Genomic DNA, 27,509 nt, shown 5'->3' with positions numbered 1-27,509 from the left:
CATTACAACATGCCCAAGGTTAAAACAAATTAATTTAAATAGGTGCAGCATACTCCAAAGGTTTAACCTATAGCTAGCTCTTCAGACAAATAATTTTTTTAAATGGCACCAAGAAGCAGTCAAGGATTAAATTACTTTTTACAGTTGATCCTGATGAAAATAAGAACTGGAGGTTTGGACACAGTTCCCATGTTATTCTTATGCTCCAGAATCATGTAGGCAACTGCAAACAAAGATACTGTGGTTTGGACAAATTTTACTTACGTTTGTAAAACATTACTATGTATACTAAAAGGAAAGAAAAACAAAACATTAAAAAAACCAAACAACTTACTTTAACTGTGTGTCATTTACAGCAATATCCAGGTGTGATTCCAGCTGTTAAACAAAAAAGAAAACAAACCTGTTCTTTACTGAGGTCAATATACTATGTTTAGCATTTCAGACCAGTAAAATGTGTCATGGTCACATTCCACCAGGTTCAACATTTTAGCAAAGTTTATTTATCCTCCTCTAATCCTTACAGTCACTCCACAAAACCCCAGAAAACAGATTCTTTTTTAAAAAGAGAAAATAAATTGCTGCATTGTAGCAATTTTCAGCCAATGGGACAAAGGTCCAGTAACAATTACATGCTGTAATTTTTATGTTGTGTTCTTTGTATTTTGGCTGCAACAAATGTTTCTGTCTCACTTAAAACTGACACAAAATTGGTACATGATTCCTTTGTCTAGTGCATTTGGTAAGCTTGTGTTTTCAATAACTGAGTATAAGATCAGTATAGTGACATTAATGTCACTTACTGCCTTCTAGGTCAGTAACACTGTAATTCCACTGAAGTTACCTTACTGTGGCAAAATCTGAATCTGACTGACTATATTCTTGATAAGAAAATATGCAAAACCCCCTAAAAACAATCAGAAAAACAAACCCCAGCTTTTTTTGGAAAATGTTTCAACAATAAAAAAGACAAACAGATCTCTGTACCAGTACCTGGAAAACATAATTACATTGCACTAAAAACCATTATATAATAAAATACTCATAACTTACTATTGAGTTAAAATTTTCATCAGGGTAAAACTGGACACATCTTAAAGTACTCTTTGATTCCTGGAATTAAAAATTATGTGTTTTATAAGTAAAGAAAGCATATTATATAGGCTGAAAAGTGATGGGATACTCAGCACCATTCTTCACACTCAACCTGCTCTGCCAACAGCTATGTACAAGTTAGGGGACAAAAGAAGAATTTAAAAACCACATATAACCCCTCATAATAGCACTGTGACATGCTTCCTTCCTGTCCCAGATCATTATCTGCCAATCATCTATAATTGCGTGGGCTCTCACTTGAAGCACAGCAATACATGTCTCACATATTTTAAAAAGTTAAAAATGTTTTCTATATCTACCTATATGGCAAAAAGAACTGTATCTTGCTTTGGTCAGTTCAAAAAGGGCATCTCAAAAACAAAAGCACAAATACATTTCTCCACGACTGTTCACTTCCTGTTATTTCCTAACATTCACTCTTTTTATGGCTGAGAAGAGTCAAGAAAAATCCATTTTTATTTACAGAGAATGCATCAAGTGCAAATAGTCCCTCAGACAAAAGTGAAAAACCAAACCCAAAGAGTTTCAGAGTTTCTTGCCATTTGGTCACTCAGTAAGTCTGCATACATAATACTTTCTTCCTGTGACTTCTCTGGAACAAAGGCATTGTACTCATAACAGTTTTGGACAAATTTAGACACTTTTGAATAAAAGACCTTCTAAAGCAAAAAAACAAAAAAAATTAACAAGCTCACCCATTTTTATATCTAGCACTAAGACCACCAGTTTTCTTGGAATTTACGAAGCACAGAGCAGCTAAGGCAAGTTTGGCTTTTGCTTTAGGTTATTTGAGGCAGGAACTAGACAGACCACTCTAATGAAAACAAACTCCTACTTGCTACCTCCCACACTCAAAACTTCACTGTCACTAGACAGGCAGGAACACAACTGCAAGAATGACTTCCATCTCACCTTTGGAACAATGTAGAAAAGTCTTTGTTCCATCATATCCCACTGTGCCCAAACGAGGTCATCTACAACTTTGGCTCTTGGAAGCTGACCTGACTTTTGAATCACCTACAGGGAAAGAAAAAAAGCATTAGAAGCCACCAAATAAGGTTTTGTAACAATTATGCACAGTCTGTGCTTTAAAGAGAAAAGCAGTGAGAAAAGAGGCACAAATACTAAGGAGCTTGGAGGGAACAGGCTGCTTGTTAGCAGCACAAAGTCCACCTTTGTGTGCAAGGTGCTCAGTTTAAAGAGGCCAGTAGCAGTTTTCAGGGTACACCTACTAACAAATCTTTTCTTTCAGGCTTCCTTGCTTGCAAGAAATTTACCACTTACGCTGCTCGAAGTGAACAAAGAAAAGCAGAGGCAACCTTCCTCAGAAAGGAGGGAAATACCACAGGCAGTTCAGAATCAGCTGCATTAACTACTGAAGGAAGATGTATCAGCTCCAAAAGAGATTTCTATCCAAAGTCTCAGTCATGTGAGAGAGAGGACTGGAAGTAGGGAAAAGATTAGAATTGTGGAAAACTGTTGGGATTGTATAAACTCACACTTGAATGATGTAGGGAGATTTCATGTCAACCAAAACAAATCTGTTTGTCAGAAGGACATCAGATCAACCTGTTTTCTGATTACACTTAAGTCTTTACTCCACTACTGTAGTCCAGCATATAAAACCCACCTGCCTGAAAGGTCATGATAAACTGAGAAAATCATGAAAGATTGCAAAGTGACTAAAATCAGGTCCTTAACTTTTCCTACAAAGGCTACTTTCATCTCCATAACACATAACATTGGTTTTCATGACACAATTATTTACTATATTAGATGCATGTTTATTAATAATGTCTTTCAAGCAGAACATCCACAATTTTTTGATGACAAATTCATGTTAAAAACAGGAAAAGAGATGAGGGGAAAAAGAGATTGGAGCATTCACGGTACTTGTACTGTGTCTAAATTTTACATCTTTTCTTCATTTGTTTTTTTAAGTGAATCCTTTACTGGGTTCACACAGACTAGCAAAAGACAGGAAGGCAACTGAAAATATTTTAAATTATCTAAAAATGAATAAATACTTGTTTATTTACAACTTCTAACATACAGAAGCATTCAGCAACACATAAAAACCCCAATAAAATAAATAATTTTCCTCATAGATTACAAGGTATAAAGTTTCTCAATCAACTTTGTGGTTATTTGCATAAGTTGCCATACTAGCCAGTGCTTTCTTTAAACACTTTATGTTGCCCAAGTATAAAACTACAAAAATTTTCAGCCAAATTAATTAAAGTAAAAAACCTCAAACACCAAGATTTTTTGATCTTACCACTTTGTGTTCTTCTTCTGCAACATGAATATCAAATTGTTCAATATCTTTAAAATATAAAAGAAAATCATTACAAACAAACATTTTTAAATGCTTTCATACAGCTTATTAAACAAGCTCACCTCTTAGAAACCTATAAGAACACTTTAGGACTAGGAAAGTTCAGCTAAGTGTAAGAGGAAATCTGTGATGCATGAGCACAGGTGCCTACAGAGACCTAGACTCCCTTTCCTGAGCTGAGAGTAGCCTCAGCCAGAACACCTCATGGAAACAGTTCCCTGCCCACATCAGCACAGCACAGGCATGAAGAGCAATAACTGGAAAGTGCCCAACCAAGCCAAGGAGCACACACGGAAAGAAAGTCTGCAGAGCTGCATGCCCATGTCTGAGCCTATCCCCGAGCCCTGCTTCACTTCCTAACATGAATATAACGTCTGTCCTTTCCCACACAAAACTCCTGAAAGTTATCCACAGCTGGCCTGTACAAGAAGTGCAAGATTCACTGAGCAGATGTTGTGTTTCCCATTTAGCTCTGTCCACCTTAGTCCAGTTACCCAAGGTTGGTGTCTAGCTTAGGGAAAGTGGTCCTCTCCAAGAGGATGGGAAAAGCAATCTCACTCTATAATAAGAAGGAAAAACCCAGCGTTTTCCAAGTGTCCATCTTTAACCATTCCCTGCCATTAGATTAGGGTGAACATGCAATTTTAGCTGAATCCCAGGAACTATTGTCCTATTCTTGTCCCACTTCACACATTAAATGACAGTCCATCTTTCAGACAATTGATTTGCTCTGAATTTATATAGGCAGCTATAAAGAGTCTATTTTAGCTTTTTTACAAATAAAGATAATGGATAAATGCATAAGCTGAGCAACTAATTGTAGACAAAGATGACCATTCTGTTAACATTCGAAAAAATACAGTAAATTATACAGTTTTTGAAAGACCTTTGGAATACCTAGAATAACTCACACCCTTCTTTTTCTTGGGGTTTTTTTCCCAATAAAAGTCTAACAAAAATATAATCTATAACAATCGTCTTCAAGAAAAAGAATGACAATGTACTTTGAAAATATTAACTCACATTTATCTTCTGAAACTAGCAAGAGACGACTTTCTGTAGAAGCATTTCTGCCTTCAACTGGATAAAGAAACTACACAGAAAATTTCACAAAAGTAAGTAAACAACCAAAGTCGTTTAGAACACTTGACTAAAATGTTTTTTGGGTTTTTTTAGCTGGATATCTATGTATTTTTAAATTAAATCAGGCACATTAATGATATTTAATTAATATAAACAGCTATTATTACATACTAATAGTAACCTGTCACTATGGAAGCTTTGGGGGATTAAAGAGAAATAAAAAAAGCGCTTTCATGTCAGAGAAATATTCTATACCAAACATTTTACGATGTTTCATTTTTTTTATTTCTATGAAGAAACAGGGGAACATTATCTCTGTAACAGCTGCAAGATATAAAATGAGATATTTCTGCACTAAACCATGTTTTCTCTCTAGCACAGCAGATTACAAAGGCTTATCTTTAGGTTAGTTGAATAATTTACCTGTACTCGAACACAGCTATCCACAGCCTTTAGGACTCTCACGTTATTAATGGGATGAATTTCGATTAGCAAGGTTAAATACTTGGATACTGCAAAAAGAACACAAGTTTGTTTTTGAAACAGAATTTACATTGGAAAGAAAGCAAAAGTGTTGATTATTTAAAATAGTACAAAAACAATCCACTTGCAGTACCTGACTGTAAGAGCTGACTTGCTCTTTCTTCCTCTGTATATTGACAGAAGCTGACTGCTGTGGAGGGAGAAAACACCAACAGAACTATAGTGAGTGTGCATACTTGATATTAACCTTATTAAACATCCTTGAACAATGAGCATCTGAATTCTTTTACCAAAAAGATTTATGCAAAGAGGACAACAGAAGCACTTCTAGATGTAGAAGGCATGCATAAATGCAGGAAGGGAAAGTGAACAAAGGGTTAGTGTGTCTTCGATGTTTTAATAAAACAGCAATATTGTCACAGCTGTGTCTTTATGTTGTTACCTACATTATCTGCTGATGGATCTACTGAAATTCATAAACTGTTACGGGCAACACTTAGGTCAAAATAGACTAAAGTAATTCTAGACCCAAATGTAACATCCTACTAAACTAAATCTTTACCAAAAAAATTAATGATAAAACACATATTTACCCAATAATGTCCTTTCATTGTTGACCGAACAGCTGATTATGTGCAGATCCTTCTCAAATGTATAGAGGTGCTACAGAGAAACACAGTAATGTTAATAAATATGCTTTTTTTAACTCCATAAAGGAAACCATCTAATTACTTCTCCTTAGGAAAACACTGCTGTCCAGTACACAGTTTCTATCTTTACGCCAAATCTTTTCATGCCCAGAAGAACCCCATTTCAAGCCTCAATTGTAAGAGTTCTCCTTTTTCTCATGTTCATTTTTTACTGGTTCTTTTGAGCTCTGTGTTGCCACTAGAGCAGCACAGTAGACTGTGCTGTGAATGTAAATACAAAATTTCACTCCCTTCATACTATTATGGGAACACTTACAAAGGCCTATTATCATGGTTCTAGTTACTGAATTGCTGTATGTTCAGTTTTAGAACAAACTAATTTATTACAAATCATAGCACCAAACAGATCAAGAATACACATATAAAGAAAACCCCAAACACTTATTTCTTAGCACACGTGTGCAACATGAAGACAAGTGGAAAGGACTTGAATTGGTTGTCTAGAAATAAAGATTGCAGACATGATCTTTACTACTCTCAAGCCTTTCAGATGTTCTGCAATGTGGTGCATTTTAATATTACTGAGAATCCTTCCAGTACCTTCTCCAGTATCTTTTCTGTTTCACACAAGGATACACTCCTTAAGGACATAACACATACGGTGTTGCAAAGCATCAAAATCAGAAACACTACAGCACTGTCTTCACCAGAGAGAAACTTGCTATTGCTCTCACCTCGTTTTGTTTAGTTTGAAGATCATACAATCCAATGTGAGTGTTTCTCTGGTTTCCCTGCCGATGGAAACAAATTAGCACTTGAAATACAAATACACACAAAGTTAAACATTGCTGGCTTCTTTTCCTGCCTCCCTTTTCTCCCTGCCCCTTGACACACATCCTCACACACTTCCCTGTCCTATATATAAACAGGCAGTTAATTATCTAATTCCAAGAAAGCAAATTCTAATTCCAAGAGAACAAAGGTTTATTTTTTTTCCTTTTAGAACTAACACATGGGATAAAGCTGAAATGTGGCCAATCCACAGTCCACAAGCCATTGCATAAACCAAGTGCCTCTCTCTCACTTTGCTTCTAAACTTCACAGGCAGTAGAGCCAAGAAGAGCCTGTACACAAATCAATAGAGATGATATGGCCCTTAGAGATTTAAGGCTGGTGTTCCAAACCTCACCAACTTGGTGGGTCATTGCTCCAAAAAGAAGCACAGCAACACTGAACATCACCAAAAATCCGTTCCCAGTGATCTGGCTGTAGCCTGGAAAAAGGATTTCAGGTCTCCCTTAGAAAGAGATAGAAGGCTAAGTATTTTACATTAGCCTTCTGCCTTTGAAGAGTAACATTATATATACCCCTTCTAGCTTATTAATATATTAATAAATTAATTAATATATAATGATTTTGTTTGGGGCACTTACAAATGTTTAGGACTACTAATCAAAACTTTACGACTTCTTAATTTTTCCATGCCTTAATTTTTCCAAATATATTAAAAAAGAAAATTCTGCTTTGCAGCATACACTGGATAGCACATCAGACTGATGTCTATAAATGTACTCTGGATATAGGCACTAAATTGCTAAACTACTGAAATTAAATCCAGCTACACGGGCTTCTGCTTACACAGTGAGCATCATTGTTTTTAACAACTGCCTCGGGGGAGAGGGGAGAGATCTGTGGTTATTTACAAATGTATGGCATCTTGCTTTGTGAAGTTGAAACAAAAGCCTGAGTATTCTCTTCCTAAGGGGTCTATTTCTGAGTATCTCATTATTGTTGTGGCAATGACAAAAGTCTTTGACTTCTGATTTAAACAAGGAAAACAAAACGTCTTTATATTAAGACACAGGCTCCAGGTCTCCTAATTTAAGATTAAGCAAGTGCTTCCACAAATAACTATTTTTTTTTCTGAAACATTAACACCCTCTGTACTTAGATACTGAAAAACACATTTTACAAGACTGGTAGCAGAACTACATCAATGCCCATGACCATACACAACCTAGGACATTTGTTTTCATGTGCACTCTCAAGTTCTTGCATCACCTTGTGAACAGAATTCACTTCTGTTAAAAGTATCTTTCTTTACACCAACCATTAACGTCACAAAACACAGACACTGTCAAAACCACAGTACAACACAATACTCTAAAATAAGCTTGAAAATAAAACTCATTCTGCACCTTCCCCCAGTTTCACACAGAACATACTTGACTTTCTCTCACGTAAAAGACAAAGGCTGTTTTCTATTTGTATCTATTGGGAAACAAGCCAGGGCAGCTTAGTCTAGTTTACATCCTCTGCACCATACACCTCCCAAAGAGCAGGCTACAAGTGGCCAGTTCCTTAAACTCCACCAACTGTTTTGACCAGATCTCTACAGACTACAGTGGGAGCTTAGACACCCAGCATGCAGGCAGACACCTACATTGAGATGTGTGAACCTTGAGCTACAACTCTTCCCTTGTGCCAGTTGCAAGAGCCTGAAGAGCACACAAGACTGTTAGACTATCAGAGGCCCAAAAAGCTCAGTGTGAGATTCCACAGGTGCTAGAAAGCAGCAACACCATACACACACAGTACCAGGTCACCTACTGAGCTACAGGGTTACTTGCATTAAGCCTTCTAGAGTTTTGAGCAATTAAAAAAACCCAAAATTTGACACACTATAGAATTGGTTTTATGGTTACTGTTGTCTTGCACAGACTCCCCTCCTTATGCTTGTACTAAAGGAAACATCCACCCACAGTTTAAGTGTATTACATCTTGATGAAGGCCTCACCTCTTCCCTTAACCCTAGGGAAGCTGGAGAGTTTTAGCATTGTTGAGCCAGAAGAGAATGACAGGCAGCTCTACTCTACTGGAGTTCATCTCATATCTGTGCTCCTCAAGAACCAAGATCCTCCAGGATCCAGCTGGATCTACAGACTCCTCTGAGCTGCACAGTCAAGAAGCACAGCTTATCCCATCAAGAAAACAATGAGAACGAGACAAAGTTTCACCTTCTGAAACCATTAGAAAAACCACTTGGAACTAAAACTAAAAGCATTTGCCATGGAGAGCAGAATCCTATGTTAAGAAGCCAGCTCTAGATACTTCAAGACTGCAAATAAACAATTGTTACTTCAGACTACTTGCAATAAAGTGTTATGGATGAATCTTAAAGAAAAGTATATGCAGAAATAGTTTTAGATAAATGTCATCTTAAGACATCTTAGTAGGAGAAAGAATTTAACTAAAGCACTGCACACAAATTAAACAGCCTTCACTAAGAAATTGAGGGTGAAATTATGTGCTGCTTATGAAGTATTTTAAAGAAACTGCATTTCATTCAGAGGGAGATTCTGGGCCACCAAAAAATCATGGGCAAAAACCCTACAGACTTAATCAGGTTAGTACTTTACTCTCCATTTCATCATTCTTAACCTTTGTCTGAAGTGGAGATGGGTGTTTTTCCACTGCCCAACCTCCCAGGTTGTAATCAGTTGTGTTTCCATGTTCTAACATGTACTGCAAAAAAAATTAAACTACAAGAACTCAATTAGATTCCTATACAGTGTTATTCTCAACTATATTTTTGTGAAGTTCCAAGACAGACTTACCTTCCAGGTATAAATAATTTTCCCATTTCTTTCAACATTTACAACATACAGTGCTGATGAATTCTCAGAAGAATCTGAAATATGAAGTACAAAAAGGCACAGGATTTTCATTTCAGCTGGTTCCTCATATAATTTATGCACACTTTAAGCAAATATGCTAAATACATTTTTACACGTAACTACTTATTTGCATATGCCAAAATTACTCCCTTCTGGAAAATGAGGGAGTACTTCTTACACCATGATTTAAATCTGATAAACTTCAACACAAATAGTTAAGGGATTTCAAAACATGCAAAAAAATTTGTTTCTGTAAACTCCTACCTCTTCATTAAAATTATTATTCTAATGGCCACTACTTTTTGTTATGAAAATGGAATATGCATTTTCAAAGAATAAAAAGCCCAAACCAAAAACCCAAAAAAAACCAAACAAAAAAACAAAACCCTTGCATTTATTCATGTACAAAACATGGGGTTCAAACAATTAAGTCATACTCCAATCCTCAAGACACTACAGAAAGGCAGAACTAGCCTGAGGAAAATATCATTTGCTCACACCTGCCCCTTCCAGCATCTCAAAGGAAAGCCTGAAAATAAACTGAGTCTTTAGACAATAATTCCACAACACCAACACCACCACTCCTGTGTCATTCTTATCCCTCCTCCTCCTCCAAAAAGAAACAAATAAAGAAAAAAACCTGAAAATCAAAGCACTACAAGATTAAATATCATACAGAGAGATATGCAACCTACCTACAAGTACAGGGAACTAAACAATGCGGGACAAGAAATTATACGGGATGTGAATAAAAAAGCAGGGTTAAAATGGAAACAAATAAGCAGGAAGCTAAGATGGACACACAGAGAGAAATGCATATCTGGACAAAGCAGCACAAAATAAAAAGTAAATCACCAGAAAAAGGGATAAAATACTGTATTCAAAGTGACAAAAATGCACGCTTTCCTAATGCTGCTTTGTTTTCTAATCAATACAGCCATCAAAAATGTGTTTAGCTCAGATGGAATTTTTACTAAAAGTGGAAATTTTGCCCTTAACAAGGTTGAAGCTGCATGATTGGTCTTAATTTTATGATCAAGGTGGCCTGCAGCTCAGTAAGCATCAAAAAAAGAACTATCCACAACCCTCTGCAAGCATTTACTCTAGTCTGACACTATTTACTCAGCAGTTATCACAAAGTGTTGATAGAAGGAAGACACTTAGTGAAACTTAGTTTAAAAGGCCTGATACTACAAACTGGCTCATACAGCTTGCAGTGATAAGAAAAAAAAAAACTGATTTCAAGTATTATCAGAGGAAAGTAAATTTTCTATTTTGTTGTGGGAGGACAATAAAAATCCTTCCTGTGCATTAAACAACTCATCACTTTCTATTGGTATCAGATCACTCAAGGTACACTACAATACCACTACATTAGGGCTAGATGGTGACAACTGGGAGAGTCTAAAATAAAAATATACTCTTTTATTTTTTTAATCAGAAGCTTCCTGGAACTTAACCACCACCTCAAACTTTCAAGATGAGTACTACAGTCTCCACATTTTCTCATGCAATACTTCCTCAGAACAGAATTTTGGTAGAGAAGAAAGTCCATGAGAAATCTCCATGTCAATGAATTTCCCTATCACCTGAGACAGATATCTGAAAGGTGCTGAAAACGTTCTGTGTCAGAAGAGAGTTTCACATCACTGAACAGTCAGTGGGAATACAGAGGCAAAGAAGTGGTGATGGTCTCTGCCCTTGGACAGTCCTGCAGTAAAACCCTGCATGTAGAATTATGACTCCTTCCTTGTGCCCATAGCTGAGAGCAGCAGATGAAGGGCTGCAAAAGAACCAACCCAGCCTGCCTTCCCAGCACACAGCTTTTATCAACATAATCAGGAGAAGGCAGTTTTATTTCCTGAAGGTGATTATATGCAGCTCATCCAACAGTAAGTGGAATAAAGAGAACAAGGCTGGTTCGCTTCACTTGCCACTCCCTTCCTATCATCAGAGCTACTCCCAGCTCTCACGCAATTAGCAGTTCTCCCTTGCTATCAAGTGCTTTCAAATTCTTAGGAGAGAAAATAATAAATATGGATAACTAACATCTGAAAACACTGACACAAAAATACCATGACTCCTAAAAATTACTTGCTTCCTGTGATTAGATATTTCTTTGATGTTTAAATTAATCTTTTCAAATCCCTACCTCCCACCTTCACATTCCTAACATGAGTGCACTGTGTGAGGGGGAAGAAGTCAGTATACACAGCTAAAAGTTAAAATGCAATACAACAATGCTGGTATTTGATCAGATGCACCTTCCAAACTAGATCTTATGATTCTGTATTACCAGGCACATTTACTGAATGAAGACTCTATTACATTTCAAAAGACTTAATACAATTTTCTCCTTCCCACTAATGTCAGTGCCAGCTTGAGATCCTTAAGCCATAAACATATAGATAGATTTATCTTTGAGTTCATCACTGATTAACTGATAAATTCATAGCTTAATCAATTATGCATGGAGAATTTCAGAATTTTACCTTCAGACCCCTTCAGTACACTTTTCATCAATTGTTCAGTAAATGTAGAAAATGCAAAGTATTTTTCAACAGATTGTGTAAAGGATGGCTTGGTAAATAATTCTGCTATTCTCCAAGCTGATACTTTGTGGTTTGGTACTGAAGAAAATCTTATGAGCCTATTTGATAACAGCCCCTCAATGTGGGAAGCTAGTTAATTATTTTGAATAAAGTAAAAGCAACTGAGGGCGTTTCAGGTCCATCACACCGCACATCGATGATATTTCAACCGAAGCAGTAACTATTACAGTATTATTATTTTATTAGAATAAGGTTTTCAGCAGTTTCTATAAAGCAGAACTGAGCCAGCTGCTCTGCAGACGAACAAAAAGCAAAAAGCCACAAGCCAAGAGCACGGGGGTCACTCCTTCCCAACCACTGCCCCGAGCCTCGCTGTGCTGGCGATCGCACCGAGCTCTGACAGCTGACACTGCATCTCATTTTAAACTAGCACTCCTTTACCAGACACACCAAAGTGTTCAGGCTGTGAGGCTTTTACTCCCAGAAAGGGGAGTAGCGTGGGAGACGGAATAATGCTAAAACTTTGTTTGTTTTTTTGGGGGGGCAGGCGAGAAGGGCAGAAAAAAGAGAAAGCCCCAAACGTGTGAAGAAGCAGGAAGAAGAACAAGCTGTGTAGTGTAGCAGATGTGTAGAAGTGTTTTCAGCTTGTGAGAAATTCCTTGAGGACGCCAAAGTTGCCCAGCTCACGTCCCCCGGCACCGAGGGTCGCTCCCCGGAGCCCGGGCAGCCGGGCCCGCTGGCCGCTGCCCCTAGCCCTGCCCGGCCCCGCGGCCAGCTCCTGCCGCAGACCCGCTCCCGGGGCCTCGCCGCAGCCCGAGCTCCTCCGCAGGCGGCCGGGCACGGAGGCGGCCGGAGGGAAGGAAGGGCGGCCGGCCGGAGGGACGGAGCTCTCGGCCTCCCGCAGCGTTACCTAGAGCCGCGGCGCACCCCCGCGCCGCCAGCCAGGGCACCACGTCCCTCCGCAGCTCGAACTCGGGCACCAGGCGCAGCAGCATCGCCCCGGCCCAGCGCGCCGCCGCTCCGGCTCGGCCGCCTCAGCCCGCCCCCTGAGGGGCCGGGGCCCACGGGGTGTTCCGGCGGTTCCCGGCCCGCTCCCGGCGCCGCCGGCCCTTCCGCTTCCTACCGAGCACGGCAGCGGCGGGACAGCGCCTCCGAGCCTCCCGCGGCCTCCGTGCGGCCCACCCGCTGCGCTCGAAGGCTCTCGTTTTGCCTATGCATAGAGCGCCCAGGCTCCTCCTGAGGCACGCTGGAAGAATCACAGAATCACGGAATAGTCTGAGTTGGAAGGGACCCACAAACATCATCCAAGTGCAGCTCCTGGCCCTGTGCAGGTCAGCCGCAAGAATCACACCATGTGCCTGAGCGCGTTGTCCAAACTCTTCTCGGTGCCGTGACCGCTGCCCTGGGGAGCCTGTTCCGTGCCCATCCGCCCTCGGGGGAAAGAGCCTTTTTCTAATATCCAGCCCACACCTCCCCTGACACAGCTGCAGGCCATTCCCTCCTGTCACTGGTCACCAGAGAGAAGGGGCTATCCCTTCGCAAGCTTCATCATGGAGTGATTCCAAGTGCCTCAGCAGCAACCTGAGGCACTGTTGGTGCAGTCTGAGCTGAGCTGCAGTCCCCTGGTGTTCACCGACCAGGAGGCCCTGTGATGAGTTGCCCTGCTCTTGATCCCCCAGAAAGCATTAGGTGTTTTCCAGAACTTCAAGTAGCACCCCTGTTTTCTGAGACTGTGCTCGCTGAAATTGTTTGTTGAATAGATGGAGTCTCTGTCTGTAAACTGCTGGCAGAGCTCAGGATGTCCCCTCAGACTAGGCCTGGCCTGATCCTGCTTTTCATCTGTAAAGGAGGTAAAACTTCGTGTAATCTTAGGTGGGGGTTGTTGTTTGCTTGGGGTTATTTTAGCTGTTGAAAATATTTGTAGCACTGATAGGGTGCTACTCCATGGCTATCTATAGCCTGCCTGTAATTACCATTTCCCTTCTGAAATATGCTGGCTGATATCAACCAGCTAAAGGAGGCACAAAAGTAGAGAGGCTGTGAGGGCACACAGCAAGCTCAACATACCCAAATACAGAACAGCTTGAGCCTTTTCTAAGACCTAATCCTGTACCAAGTTTTTCCCCATCACTGTTGAATTCTGGAGCTATAAAAAAAACAGATCAAAATCAGGTATGTCTACAAAGTCTGAATAAAAGGCAGGTTGATAATCGAAATGCAAAGCAGATACACTCTTCCTCTCAATCTCATAATGCCAGCTTTTACAATTTTACCACAAGTTTTGTAACCAGCATTTTTCTTAAAGCTCCCTAGATCAAGTGGTTGTGCAAGAATTTCAGCTTATATTTTCATTGTTGTGAAATAAAGCTTGAAAATGTGACTGGAATATTTATTTCAGACACAAAAGTAGAAAACAGACAAGAGGTCCCAAGTGGATGCATTTTTTGTGAGACAAAATGGGGTTAATTCATGAGCATGAGTATTTGGGAATGACACAACTGGAGAGGCAAGCTAAGGAGTGAAACAAAGCCAATGAAATGACTGATTCTGTAAGTATGTGCAAAAGGGGAGATTTTCACATGGAGAAAGGGATGTACCCAGATCCTGTACTCCTGTACCCAGATGCAGAGTTCATTTAAGGCCAGATGAGGTCAACTGACAGAAGTTTTGCTTCTGCTGTAAAGCAAAACAGAAAGAAATGTGGAGATGGGTAATAAAGTGTCTGCCTATGACAATAGGACTACAAATGCAGAATGAAAAGAAAGAAAATTAGATGTGTTTGTCTAGTATGATGGTCCTGCACTACAAAAAAAAAAAACCAAATAAAACAACTGTCACTGTTCTTTTGTTTCAATGTCAACCATGCCGCTTGTTATAGTTCTTGAAAGAGATCTAACAGAACTGATGGATGAATTATTCTCTAATATTTACAGACAGAACCAAACACTGTTCTCTTAGAGAATCTTACAGGATGTGAAAGGCCTTTGGTGCAGTCGGAGCTGGATGTAGTTAACATGTAGTTTAACCAGTAGACTGCTGGTCTGCCATGATGTGAGCTGGTGAATAGCTGTGCAGACAAGTGGATGTGGAGGAGTGAAGTTGTAAAGGGTCCGGGGGGGTCCGGCCGCCTGGCCCCAACGAGCTTCCGGGGCTTCGGGAGACCTCGGGGGCCTCACCTGGCCCAAGCTCTCAGCCCTCCCGGCTGTTCGGCTCTGTCCAGAGGCGGCTGCGGTCAGCCTCGGTGTTCCCAGGGTCGCTCCTTTGGAGCGGCAGGGACCACGCGGCGGAGGCGAGTGCCTCCCGGGCAGGAACGCCGTGGAGTCGCTGGTCGCTTCCCGTGATAAAGAGAGTGCTACGAGTTGAGAGTCGCCAGTGTGCAGTTTATTCAGGAGAAGCGGCGCGGGGGAGGCACACTGGGGGCTCTCGGGTGGGGCGGTCCACGCAGCTGCCGGGCGCAGAACCCGGCGGGGCTGGGGTCGCGGCCACACCACACCGAGAGAACAAAGGGAAGGGGTTTTTAGGGGGAAATACGGGGTTTCCCGGGGAGGAACAACAGGGGCGGAGCCAACGGGGCTCCGGGACAACATGAGGGACAAGCGGGGGAGCAAATGAAATATAAGTAGGGAGGGGATTACAAGCAACTCATGGGGAAAGCCCGGCAGTAGAACATTCTAGTGTGGGCAAGCAGCGGGGGCGGTGATAGGGGCGGGGAAGCGAACCTTAAACCAATAAGCTTAGGAAAACTTTCCAGGGGAGGGAGAGAGCGGTTTACGGCCCGGCCTCCTCCGAGTCCCAGGCGATGGCATCCTCGGCAGCGTCCCCGTGGATTACGCCGACCGCCGGCCTCGGGGACTTGGGATCCGCAGCATCGGGCCGCCGCACCCCCACACCTCCCCCTTCTTTACTAAATAAGGAGCGAATATGCTTAACTAAATATTTCTTAATCAATGCAAATGAAGCAGCAATTAAAGCAATAGCAAATAAAACAATAATGCAGTCTTTTAAAAGCGTGGCTCCCCATTCGGGCAGTCCCCGTCCTTTCAGTGCTTTGTGGGCCCATCCTCCGACGGTGGAAAGCGTGGAGTTCACAGCATGACGGACGCCATCCACGGTGCTTTCAAACCAGAGACTGCTCTCGAAGGTGATGTTTCTTATCAAGGCGTCCATATCCTGCAGCCTCTGGTGGATGCTACGGCTCCTGGAGGATAGGTTGAAGCAGCAGAGCCCCTCAAACTGTTGACAGCCATGTCCATGCGCAAGGAGCAAAAAATCAACGGATACACATTTGCTCCTTGTTCATGGCACAGGCTGAAGTCACCCAGACGTTGGAGCTAGGCTGCCTCACAACCCACGGTTGGACTGGGACGATGGTCAAGAGGAGGAGGAAAAGGTGCGCAAGGGTGACGGTGCGCATCTTGGCCACTGAATGTGGAGATAAACAAAACAGCATTAACCAAAGCGATAAAGATTGGGGCAGGTGGAGGAGGGAGGACGGGAAGGCCATAGGGAAGAGGGGGAAGGGAAGTGGGAGGCTGGCTCAGGGAACTGCGGGATGGACTCTTGGTGACTCAGACGCTCTGCTTGCGAGTGTGGGGTCGGAGGCGGCGAGGTGAGGAAGGTGGAGTCTCCGCCTTCTTCTTGCGGCGCCAGTGGGCCGATGTCACGTCCTTTGGCTCCGGTCTCGGGGAGAGTGGCCCTGCTTTTAGGAAAGGCTTGACAAATTTAGCTGGGACCCATCGTGGCCCTTCAGAGGTGGAGACGCAGCAATAGCCACGCCCCCAGATGATAAGTGGGAAGGGACCCACGATCTTTAGGGAGTCCGGTTCCTTGATCAGGACAAGGGGGCGCTCCTTCAGCTTGGCTCGCGTGTGGTTGGCAAAGTGGTGAACCACCGGGGGGTCTGGCTCCTTATCGGAGCAATTGAGAAAATTTAGAGTAAAAAGAGCCCTGGCGAGCCGATTTGCCGGGGTCTCTGTTTCTGGTCCCCCCTTTTGCTGCTGAAGCACCCTCTTGAGGGACCGATGGGCCCTTTCCACCAGGGCCTGACCCGTGGCTGAGTGGGGAATCCCGGTGGTGTGGGAAATGCCCCACTGGAGGAAAAATTTTCTCACTGGTCCAGAGGTGTAACACGGACCGTTGTCCGTCTTAACCTCTTTAGGAATGCCCAGGACGGCGAAGGCCTGCAGGAAGTGCGAAATCGCATCCTTCGCCTTTTCCCCCGAATGTGCGGTGGCAAAGATCGCGCCTGAAAAGGTGTCTACGCTCATGTGTACATATTTTAGTCGGCCAAATTCAGGCACGTGCGTGACATCTGACTGCCAAAGCTCCCCACTATTAAGCCCTCTGGGGTTGATTCCAGACCCCATGGATGTAATCTGGAGGGGTTGACAATGGGGACAGGCCGCCACAATGGCCTTGGCTTGGTCCACTGTTAACTCAAACATTCGCCTCAAGGCCGGGACATTTTGGTGAAAGAGTGCATGGCTCAGCGATGCCTGCTGGAATCGATCAGGCACGTTGGCAACATGCACGGGCGCAGCGAGCGCGTCTGCCACCCTATTCCCTTCCGTGATTGGACCCGGAAGGTCAGTGTGTGAGCGCACATGCATCACGTAGAAGGGTTGGTCACGGTGGGAAATGGCTGTCTTGAGCCTCTTGACCAAGCAATTAATTTTTGGGTTGGAGGAGCCGGACAGCCAACTGTCCTCAGCCCTTGAAACGATCCCCGCTACATAGGCCGAATCAGTAACCAGATTGAAGGGTCCCAGAAAGCGCTCAAATGCTCTGACGGCGGCTGCGAGCTCGGCCACCTGGGCGGACCCAGAAACGATCTCGACATCGCAATCCCACCGCTCTGTCGAGGGGTTCCACCAGGCAATCACCGATTTTCCTGATGTGCCCGAGCCGTCAGTGAAAAGTGTTGGAGCACTGAGGGGTTTCCGACTTTGGACCCGGTCAAGAACAATTTTTAGTTCAGATATTGCGAATATCTTATGTTTTGGAAACCAGGTAACAACCTGGCCGGGAAACGATTCAAGTGCTAGCTGCATCTCCTCACTCTTTAGCAAGGCAAATTCGAATGATTTTGTATCAAATGGAACGTGGATGTATGCGAACTCACGTCCTGCTAGGGTGGACAGGCGGGACCTCGCTCGTCTAACAAGCTGCGCCGCCTTGTCCAGTGGCGAAACTAAAACTTTGGGGGACGAGATAGGCAGGAAGACCCACTCAATAATGAGCAGTCGGTTCTCCATGTCTTTCAGGTCCCATTGAAAGATGAGCCCGTGCAGGTGGGGCATTTTACCGAGGATGGCCAAATTAAAGGGCAATTTGGGGTCGCATCGGTGAACGCGACATGTTTTCAGGGCGTTCTGTACCTTTCTGATGGATTCCCGCGCTTCCGGGGTCAATGTCCTTGGGGAGGTCAGGTCGCGATCTCCACACAGGAGGGAAAACAGCGGGACCAGGTCTTCCGAGGAGATGCCGATCAGGGGCCGAATCCAGTTGATGGCACCACAGAGCTGGTGCATTTCCTGCAGGTTAGATGGATTGTCAATAATTTTGATCGGCAAGGGTGTTATTGTTTGCTCCTCAATTTTTGCTCCCAGGTATCTCCACGGCGCCGTCACCTGGACCTTGGAGGTTTGGATCTCAAACCCTTCGCTCTCTAGGGCCCCCACGACTCTAGAGAGTGCTGTCCGCAAGATGGCTTCGGTTGGCGAACAGACCAATACATCATCCATATAATGGACAATGATTGACTCACCCGTGACCTCTCGCACTGGTGCGAGAATGCTGTCCACATACCACTGGCAAATGGTGGGGGAGTTTTTCATCCCTTGCGGGAGCACTCGCCAGTGATAGCGGCGCATTGGGCGTTCCCTGTTGGTGGAGGGAACTGAAAAGGCGAACCTGGGCGCATCGTCTGGGTGCAGGGGGATCTGGAAGAAGCAGTCCTTTATGTCCACCACTGCACCATTTGCTTGTGGCCTGTGCGTAAGATCCATGCTACAATTGTTGTTTAGAAAAGAATTGGAAGGATTTGTACAAGTTGCTGGAGGATGTTGTACAGGTAAGACTTCACAGTCAGGTGTGCAATAGGAAAAACCATCTCTGTTTTGTTGAGGAAGTAGTTAGCAAAATTTCCCCTCAGAGTGTGGTTTCACTGCAAAGGACTCTGCATTACTTTTGTGAGCCAAATATGTTTGCATTATTTCATTGAAGTTTCTAAGACTCCTGGCATAGAGTGGGACTTCACCCCCAGTACATCATCCGGGGAATTTGCAAGCTTCCCTGATGTTAGTCCCTGAAACCAAGGAAAGAGAAATTCTTTCAGAAGTTTCCCCCATCTTTTCAGTGAGACGAAGAAAGTGGTAACTTGACAGATAAAGAGATTTGAGAAACAGAAATGGATGAGGTGATTCATGATTACTATCAGGGTGCAGAGATACAGAAACATGACAGGAACTACCATATAGAGCTGGAAAAGACCTGCATACCAGCAGGAGCTGAAGAAATAGATAGGAGCAAGAAGCCAGAACAGAAGGGAATGAGGATGAGGGAATCTGGAAAGACAAGATGAGGGTTTATAACCAATGCAGAACTGAAGTCAATCTTCCCAGGACTGCAGTAAGGATTCTTAATTTTCCCTGTAGTCCAGCAGTTGACTTGAAATCCACTAATTTCCAGTGGGTTATCTATATAAAAAGACAATATATTACTTCTGCCAATTTCTTTGGTTCTAATGTAAAGGTTTCCTCGTGACTCCTAAAGGTCCAGAACTTCTGATAATGCTGGGAAGGTCATTATAATGCCCTGGTGTAATTATCAGTGCTTTCTCAAAATTGATTAATTTTAATTGATTCATTTTAATTGATTCATTTTAAATAGTCACAGGAAACATCACAAAACACTGACAATTGATGTCAGCATTAAACTTTGCCTTCAACAAAGTGCTGACTTATCAAAGTGTATAAGATAGCCCATATTTGAATAAAAACAGACATTCACAGATTTTGGTCTACAGTCCTACTTTTAAAGAGTGGTCTCACATAAGAATTTGTAATACCATGGAGAAAACTTAATCTACTGCTGTTCTTTCTCCTCAATATACCACAAAGTGTTTGTTACAGCTACTGTCAGCTCAGTAGCACCTAAGACTTTGGAGTGGAATGGTATTTCTTCCTTCTCTTCCCGTGTTCCCATTTTTATCTGTTGTTTTCTGGTGGTTTTTTCCTCACTTCTAGCTTTAATACCTAATTTCTTCACAGCTGTAAAAACTAATTCACAGATTTAGAGCCTATTATGTAAAACTCTATATTCTTTGAGCCTTCAGTCTGGCTATGCCCATCAGAGGCCATTTCTACATGCCCACAGCTCCAGGTTGAATTCCTAGAAGCACAACATTACTCACAAACCACAAAGCTGACTCATTCAGAGTTCTTCAAGTAATAACTCAGTACAGTGTATCAGGCTACCTTAAACTTTAAACCTAAATTTTAAAAAATTTAAAAGTTGATGCAAAAGCCATATCATCTAAAAAAACCCTTAGGTTTCTTCAGAAATCTTTGAATTAAGACAGAACCTGATGTATTCTTGATAACATCTCCCAACTTTGCTAGATGGAGAAAGAAGCTCTTGGTTTAAAGAAACAACCCAATTTCTTATCTCTGTCAGGTGAAATTAATATTATAACCCATTTGTCACTTTTGCTTGCATCATGAAACCAAACTATACATTTTGCTCTTAATTTATACTCAGTTTCCTTTTCTGATTATCTGACTCAGTTAGCTTTGGTTTTTAGTTCCAGTCTGAAGCTGTGCGGGCACAGGAGCTGATCCCGATGGAGCAACTCCCAGGAGTAGCATGTGAAACTAAAGCTCTCATTAGAAAAAAGGGACAAATTAAATTTTTCTGTTTTCTTTTTAATCAGAAATCTGTTCCTGCCTTAGTAACGGGACAATCTCCCTTGAATTTTTATCTGGATTGAGTCTTGACCTCAGGGAAATCATTAGAGAGCAGTAGTGGCCCTACTGATTGCATTGTAACCATCTAAGAACAATTTTTGTGCTAATTTCCTGTGTGCCTATAATCCCTTTTCACACAGTTCATATGGCAAGAATTAAAAAATTATGCCATGACACAAGTGTGGGGCTGATGAAGCATTGCCCCCTGACACAGCAGTGATGGGTGTAAGGTACCTTTCAGCTCTCTCAACAGAACAAAGCTTTGTTCATGGAAAAAAACATACAGAGCCATAAAACATTGATGTGTTCCGCATTGGGAAATTATACATAAGAGTTCTTATGAAGAATGAATATCTGAAATAATTATTTAAGCACATGACAGCCTAGTAAACAGTTCATTACTTTTTTGGGAAGTACTGCTTACTGAGGGCAACCTCTTTTCCCGCCATTCCAGTAACAGAGAGTTTATTGTCATCATGTCTAGACAGTTGTTTCCTTGAAGAATGTTTTCATCCAGTCAAACACAAAAAATATACAAAATTTTTCTTCCTCAATTGGTGCTTAATGTGTTAACTAAATCCTCCTGGCAACACAAGGAAGATGCAATTTGAAATCATTATTTTAGTAGTAAAGCGTGCGATTCAGAGTTGCTAGAATAAAATACCTTTAATTCAGTGTGTGAGAATACCTTCTTTTAGTCTCTTTAATCACAGAATATCAATGTAACTCGGAGTTTTTTTCACTGAAATCAGTCAGCATCCATTATGGAAGCCAGTGCTTCATGGAGGTGCTTTTGTATGCTCTTTAATAATTCATCATAGGAAAGAGTCTTTCAACTACTAGTGAAAAAAAATCATCTTGCTATTCATGCTCATGTTGAACAGCACCTTCTTTTAAATAGCTTCATTGAAGTCAATAACATGCTCAAGCCAGTAACATGAGTCAACGAGACACAAACAGTTAAGGTATTCCTCAAAGTGAGGGAGGGGAAGAGAATGGGACTTAGGGAAATCTCTGACTGTCGTCCAAGTGGCCTTTTTGTTTCCGCTGCTTCTCCCTCCATGGCCCAGGCTCTGAGGCTCCTTTGTTCTTTCCACAGTCTAACCCCTGCTAGTGCTGATGAAAGCCCTGTGAGCACACACTGTCTCAACAGCTGTTGGAGGAGCTCTTGGCTCTATGTTTATTCTTCCAGCTCCAGCCTGATTGGGACATATCACTAGGGTTTAGAAACTTGCCCTTTTTTCCTTTGTGATCTTTCAGTTTTGACTTTATTTTGAATTGCAAGAGGGCAGTTTCAATACTTTGCAACAGAGTTGCAATTCTCTTAGGAATTGATATAATAATACCTATATCAGCAGATCGGTTCCAATTTCTTTCACTTTTTAGATATCTTTCCATTATAATTTTTATTGTAAAATGAAAGAAATATTTAGCACAAATGCATTCCTTCAAAATGTAAGGGTGCAGCACTGTAGAGTGGAGACTATAGACAGGCACAGCACAGGATGAACACATCAGTTTGAATTTTGTCTCACTGAGCTTCGGATGCTTTGAAAATAGAGTTCTAGTGTGAGTTTTTTGTCTAGGCTCCTTCTAGTTAAGGAGGAAATGTAAGAACTCCAGAGGGTAATTGATAGCACTTGATTTTGACAGTTAATTTCAGGTGCATTTTACCTGAGTGTGGAGGCTGGTTCACCCGTCCCCCTCACTTTTTCTCTCATGCCTCTTGGGAATGTGCAGCTGAAGGCCTGGAGGAAAGTGGGACTGTCCCTTCCTGTGTCTGCCTCCAATTAGATCACATCCAAGATGATATGGAAAGGGACCCTGAGAGTGCAGTTTGATGAGCAGCTGACCAAACAGCTCATTGTCGCTGTTGAGCAGCTAGCAGAGTAATGAATGCATCGGTTCTCAGTGGCAAGAAGGAATGACCTTTATTGTTTTGATTTCATCACATTTATAAAGTTCTCAAAAGTCACCCAGATTGGTCAGTCAGAAGCCTTCCCCCAGGCCTGATTGGCCAGGCCTGCACTGTCCAAGTTCTGGGACACTGTTCCAAAACATCCAAACTTTATCTTTATTTACAAAAACACAAGAAAACTTCCCATGGGAAAAACTGTGCTAGCCACACTCATGACTGTTGAATGGATGGACCCAGACTTCATTCCCTTCTCTTTTTCTTCTCCCTTCCTCATCCCCAGCTCACTCACCCTCTTTGTTTGCCAGCTCTCCTATCTAACACCTCTGTGATCCAGCTGTACTAGCTAACACACTAAAATCTACTTCTTTTTTTTTCAATGGTTTAATTTTCTACCAGGTTATGAAGGTGTCTCCAGTCACAGAGAGCTTTTACAAGTCCACAGCCATTGCAAAGGGAAGTGGTGGTTTTGTGCAGCTGGCAGCAGGAAGGGGGACAGAATAGAAGATATCCCTGTATTAGTAGCAGTGAAGTGTTAGACCCACATGGCTCATTCAGACCTTTTGCCAAGTGCCTTCCTCTGACTTTCAAGTTGAAAGAAGCAGTCATTCTTGCTCAGCATTGCTCTGATCGGTTGCCCAGCCACTGCTGGCATAGTTTCCAGACCAGAGAACTGATCCAACTGAAGTATAACCTTGAGAGGAGAAAGAAGAAGGTGGTTTCAGTAATGTCAGCTGTCTATCAAGGTAGCTGAACCCTTATGTCAACAAAAATGAAGTTACTCTGCAGAACTGGGAATAAACCACTTATTCTGGGCAAAAGGCCTTGGGGAAACCACTTTTCCCGATGTTGGTGCTCAGCTAGGTCAGTGTGAGTTTCTGCCAAACTACAGCCTTAGGATGGGTTAATGGTGAGTGGAGGCACCTGCTTCTCTCAACCTACAGTAAAAGGAGTCTAGGTATGAGCTTTTTGCTGATTGAAGTCAGGTAAGTAAATCCTACTTTTAGCCTTCTTGGTCTGCTTTTCTGTTTCCATCAGGATCAATAGAAACCACTACTTTTTAATACCTTATTTGTATACTCTAATAACTGTTCATTTGATACTGTGCAACACTTTTAATATACTCAGATTATTCTCTGAAAATCTGAATACATTCCCCTGGCACATCCTAAAAATATCTTTTATTTATTATATGTTGGTTCCAAACAAATGTCACATTAATAAGCAGAGAGGCTTGGGTAGGTGTACGTCATCAGTCACACAGCGTTTTTTTCTTCCAAAATACTTCCAGAATTAGGTCTGACCTCTTTTAACAATGGGCTATTTATAGGATTCATAGGGGCCTTATCCTCCAACCCTGACTCAGCCAAAACTCACCACTGACCTTGACCTCCTGTAGTCTATTCTTGTAGCCTTACTCATGTGAGGAGCTTTTATTCGCTGACCTGACTTGGGGAGTATATTCTCATGGGTATGATCTTGCAGGCTTGGTTCCCAGCTCTCAGTGAGACTTGATAAATGTTAAAAAATCAATTCCAGAGATGCATGTGTTATTTTTACAATGTTATAAGTACAAAAATAAGGGGGAAATATGCAGCTGAATTTTGCTTCCAGTACTACAACAATAAACTGAGTGTAATTACATTAGGTGTGTACAACTACAAATGAAAGCATTAAATTCTCGTTTTGGAAGGGGGTGCATGTATTTTTAGAAGAAAGCAGTCACTAGATTTCTCAAACATAAAATTTATTACAAAAAGTAATAGATTTTTCTCAGGAAGATGTAACTGATTCTAAGTAGAATATCATTGCAGTATTAGGTGATTACACTAGCACAGTATGACAATGGCAATATTTTTTCTGTATTTTTGCATCTTTTTTCTGAAAACCCTTCTAACTAGTGTTAATGTTCCTGATAGTTTTCTATTTTTGATTATGATGCAGGATGATACATTTTACAAGATAATATATTGCCATTAGTGGATCTGGGTAACAAGAGGTGGTGTCTGTACTAAAAAAAATTACTCTTAGCAGTCTATTGTGTTTCCGTTTGTTTAGAATCCCAGAATCAGAGAATCATTAAGGCTGAAAAAGACCTCTAAATCATTGAGTCCAACCATTAATCCACCAACACTGTGTTCACTACTAAACCATATCCTCAAGTCCTACATCCACACAATTTTTTGACACTTCCAGGGGTGGTGATTCCACCCCTTTCCTGGGCAGCTTGTTCCGATGCCTGACCACCCTTTTACTGAAGAAATTTTTCCTAATATCAAATTTAACTGACTCTTTCCTAATATTCAATCTAATGACTCTTCCAGTTATAAAGGCTGTAGTTATGTAAATTTGTTGTGTCTTCTTTACAACACATATATGTTACGTAGCTCTTTACTTTTGTATTTTCTCATTTTAAAGTGGAAGAGTCAAAATTTTTAGATGCTTTTATTATAAGCATCTATATTATTATTATAAGTCCCCATTTTTTTCATTTGTATTTGAATCACTTCTTTTTATTTTCCTATATTTTGTTGTGCATGGTGAGACACTATCTATTACATAGTGAATCATCAGTATATTATATGATGGTCTTCTGTAGGTCCTATATTTTCTTAATTCATTTGAATACAAACATGAAATGAACAGGTGTCTCCAGTCAGCTATCTCCTAAGATGTCTAGGCCTTTTTCATCAGTGAGTGCAGTAAAGATGGAATCCATTATCCTCATGAGTATTTGAAGGAATTCCTTCTAGTCAGCACTGTCACACATTTATCAGCATTTGACTGTATCTGTCTCTGTTGTGCAACAGGCTGCCATAGGTATCTGTGCCAAATTCCACACGAGCACGTACTGGCCAGCCTCCTCTTCTATCTTTTCCTCTGCACACTCCTCTCCTTTAACCCAGCCAGCAAACACAAGCATTGAAATCACCATATCTGACTTCTTTGCAGCTACCCATCTTGCCCTGTGGTCTAACAAAAAGGCACCTTTTGCTTTTCTCTTTCTTTTTCTCTCCTTTTGGGCCACTGACTCCTCATTCCACTACAAATTACTTCAGTCCAAAACTGAGGAATGCTGCAACTGGGCTTGATTCTACCTCTTCCCACAGCACTATTAATTGTTCTTGTCACAGCAGGAGTACAGAAAACAGAAATTAACTTTAAAATGGCATATGGATGCATTGTTGTACCTTCAGAAATGCTCAATGCCAAATGCTTCTGAGAAAGGTCCAAGTAGCTCTGTGGTTGTCAAATAAATATATTGTGCACCTGTCTTGGATGTTAGGTTTCATTCTGATCTCTGATAGTCAGAGAGTGATTTATGCCTCGAAGTCTAACATTTTATATTCCAGGGTATTCAGATTAATTATAACTATACATATTCTCAAAATCCATAGAAATACTTAATTCCTTTTTAACTTTTGGGCTCAATGACCTTTTTTATCCACAGTCTAATTACAGGGTACATGAGAATTAAGAGAGAAGTAAGAGAATTATTTAAGAAACTGCCATCATTTAATTGCTTTGAATTCATTTCAAACTCCTGCTACATGTTTCTGTAGCACTTTTTAGTCTTCTGTGCTCTTTCCAAAGTCAATCACAATTCATCTTTTAAATTTTTCTTCAGAGAAGCTGCTTTCCATGCTCTGGATAATTCTTGTTGCTTTTCCTCAGAAAGTCTTCTGAGGAGGGCCTTTGAAAAGCCTTCTTTAAAAAGCAGAAGTGAGGTATGTGTGCTTGTTTTTCCATTTTGTCAGGACACTCAGGAGTGGTTTTCCTTTGCATGGGCAGAGGTGTTTGGCCTATCATGGTCATCATTAGGCGTTTCATAAGTCTGTTATTAGAGACTGTGTCAACCACTTGACTTAATGATAAAGATTCTTATCTTATAATTCCTAAAATCTTTTTTAGTCTTATTTTTGTGGATATATCTGCATGTTAATGACTTAAAGTACTATTAGGTAGTTAGGTTATTTAAATGAGAAGGTTGTATATTAGCCCATGAACTTTCTCATTCTTACAGTGTTGGATGTATACTGCCTGTGTTTTAGTTTAAATTTATCAGTTTTTAATATCTATGTAATTTCCTCTGTAATCCTTCTGCTGTTTTCATATTTTTATTGCAAGAAAAATATTATTGTAATCAATGTTCTCTGCTGGGGAAAAAAAAGCTAAACCAGGGTGATTATTTGTTTTGCATGAAACTTCAGACTAACTAAGCCAGTCAGATCAAAGGTCCATTTAAATAGCATCTTGCCTCTAAGTACTACTGCCTAGTAGCCAGTAATAGATGCTAAAAGAAAGCATATATAAAAACATAAAAGTTTTTTTCTTTCTTTTTCAGCTCTTCCAGATTTTAAAATTAAGGAATCAAGACAATCTGGAATGTACTAATTTATTTTTTGGCATCCAAAAAATCCCATGATAATTAGTTTAATGATTTAATAAATGGGAAAAAGTACATCTGTCTATTTAATTCTCCTGCCTGACAATTTTATGTGGTGTACTCTAGTTTTTAAGTTAAGAAAAATAGTGCATACTCATTCTCCACTCAGGATGTTATATACATTTATCACATTTTCCTTATTCCAAGGTGAGGACTGTACTTAATATCTTTTCATGTAAAATCTATGCCCTACCTCTTATCATCCTTATTATACTTCTTTGTGTTTTTCTTAGACTCATGTTTGAAAAGGCATACAGAAGCTTTGTAATTGTTTTTATTTTC

The 27,509-nt window shown here is 41.2% G+C and overlaps 1 protein-coding gene across 6 annotated transcripts in view; it reads right to left on the bottom strand.

Annotated features, from left to right (window-relative positions):
* Positions 1-13,203, bottom strand: part of GSAP (gamma-secretase activating protein) — a 45,685-nt gene extending 32,482 nt beyond the window's left edge. For 2 of the 6 annotated variants that reach the window (XM_085040127.1, XM_085040106.1), the window contains exons 1-11: positions 13,023-13,203; positions 9,289-9,361; positions 6,405-6,465; positions 5,614-5,683; positions 5,154-5,210; positions 4,961-5,049; positions 4,478-4,547; positions 3,395-3,441; positions 2,029-2,133; positions 1,054-1,113; positions 335-378 (exon numbers count right to left, since the gene is read on the bottom strand). In XM_085040127.1, the coding sequence (XP_084896253.1) occupies positions 335-378; positions 1,054-1,113; positions 2,029-2,133; positions 3,395-3,441; positions 4,478-4,547; positions 4,961-5,049; positions 5,154-5,210; positions 5,614-5,683; positions 6,405-6,465; positions 9,289-9,361; positions 13,023-13,203 (857 nt within the window). The other 4 variants (XM_085040096.1, XM_085040123.1, XM_085040114.1 and 1 more) reach the window with 4 other exon arrangements.
* Between the last annotated feature and the right edge of the window lie 14,306 nt (positions 13,204-27,509).

Source organism: Lichenostomus cassidix, chromosome 1Aa (assembly GCF_008360975.1).
Source record: "Lichenostomus cassidix isolate B80296 chromosome 1Aa, HeHo_3.0, whole genome shotgun sequence".
Classification (NCBI taxonomy): domain Eukaryota; kingdom Metazoa; phylum Chordata; class Aves; order Passeriformes; family Meliphagidae; genus Lichenostomus; species Lichenostomus cassidix.
Note: the sequence above shows the minus strand (reverse complement) of the source record. Positions and strands in the feature narration are given on the sequence as shown.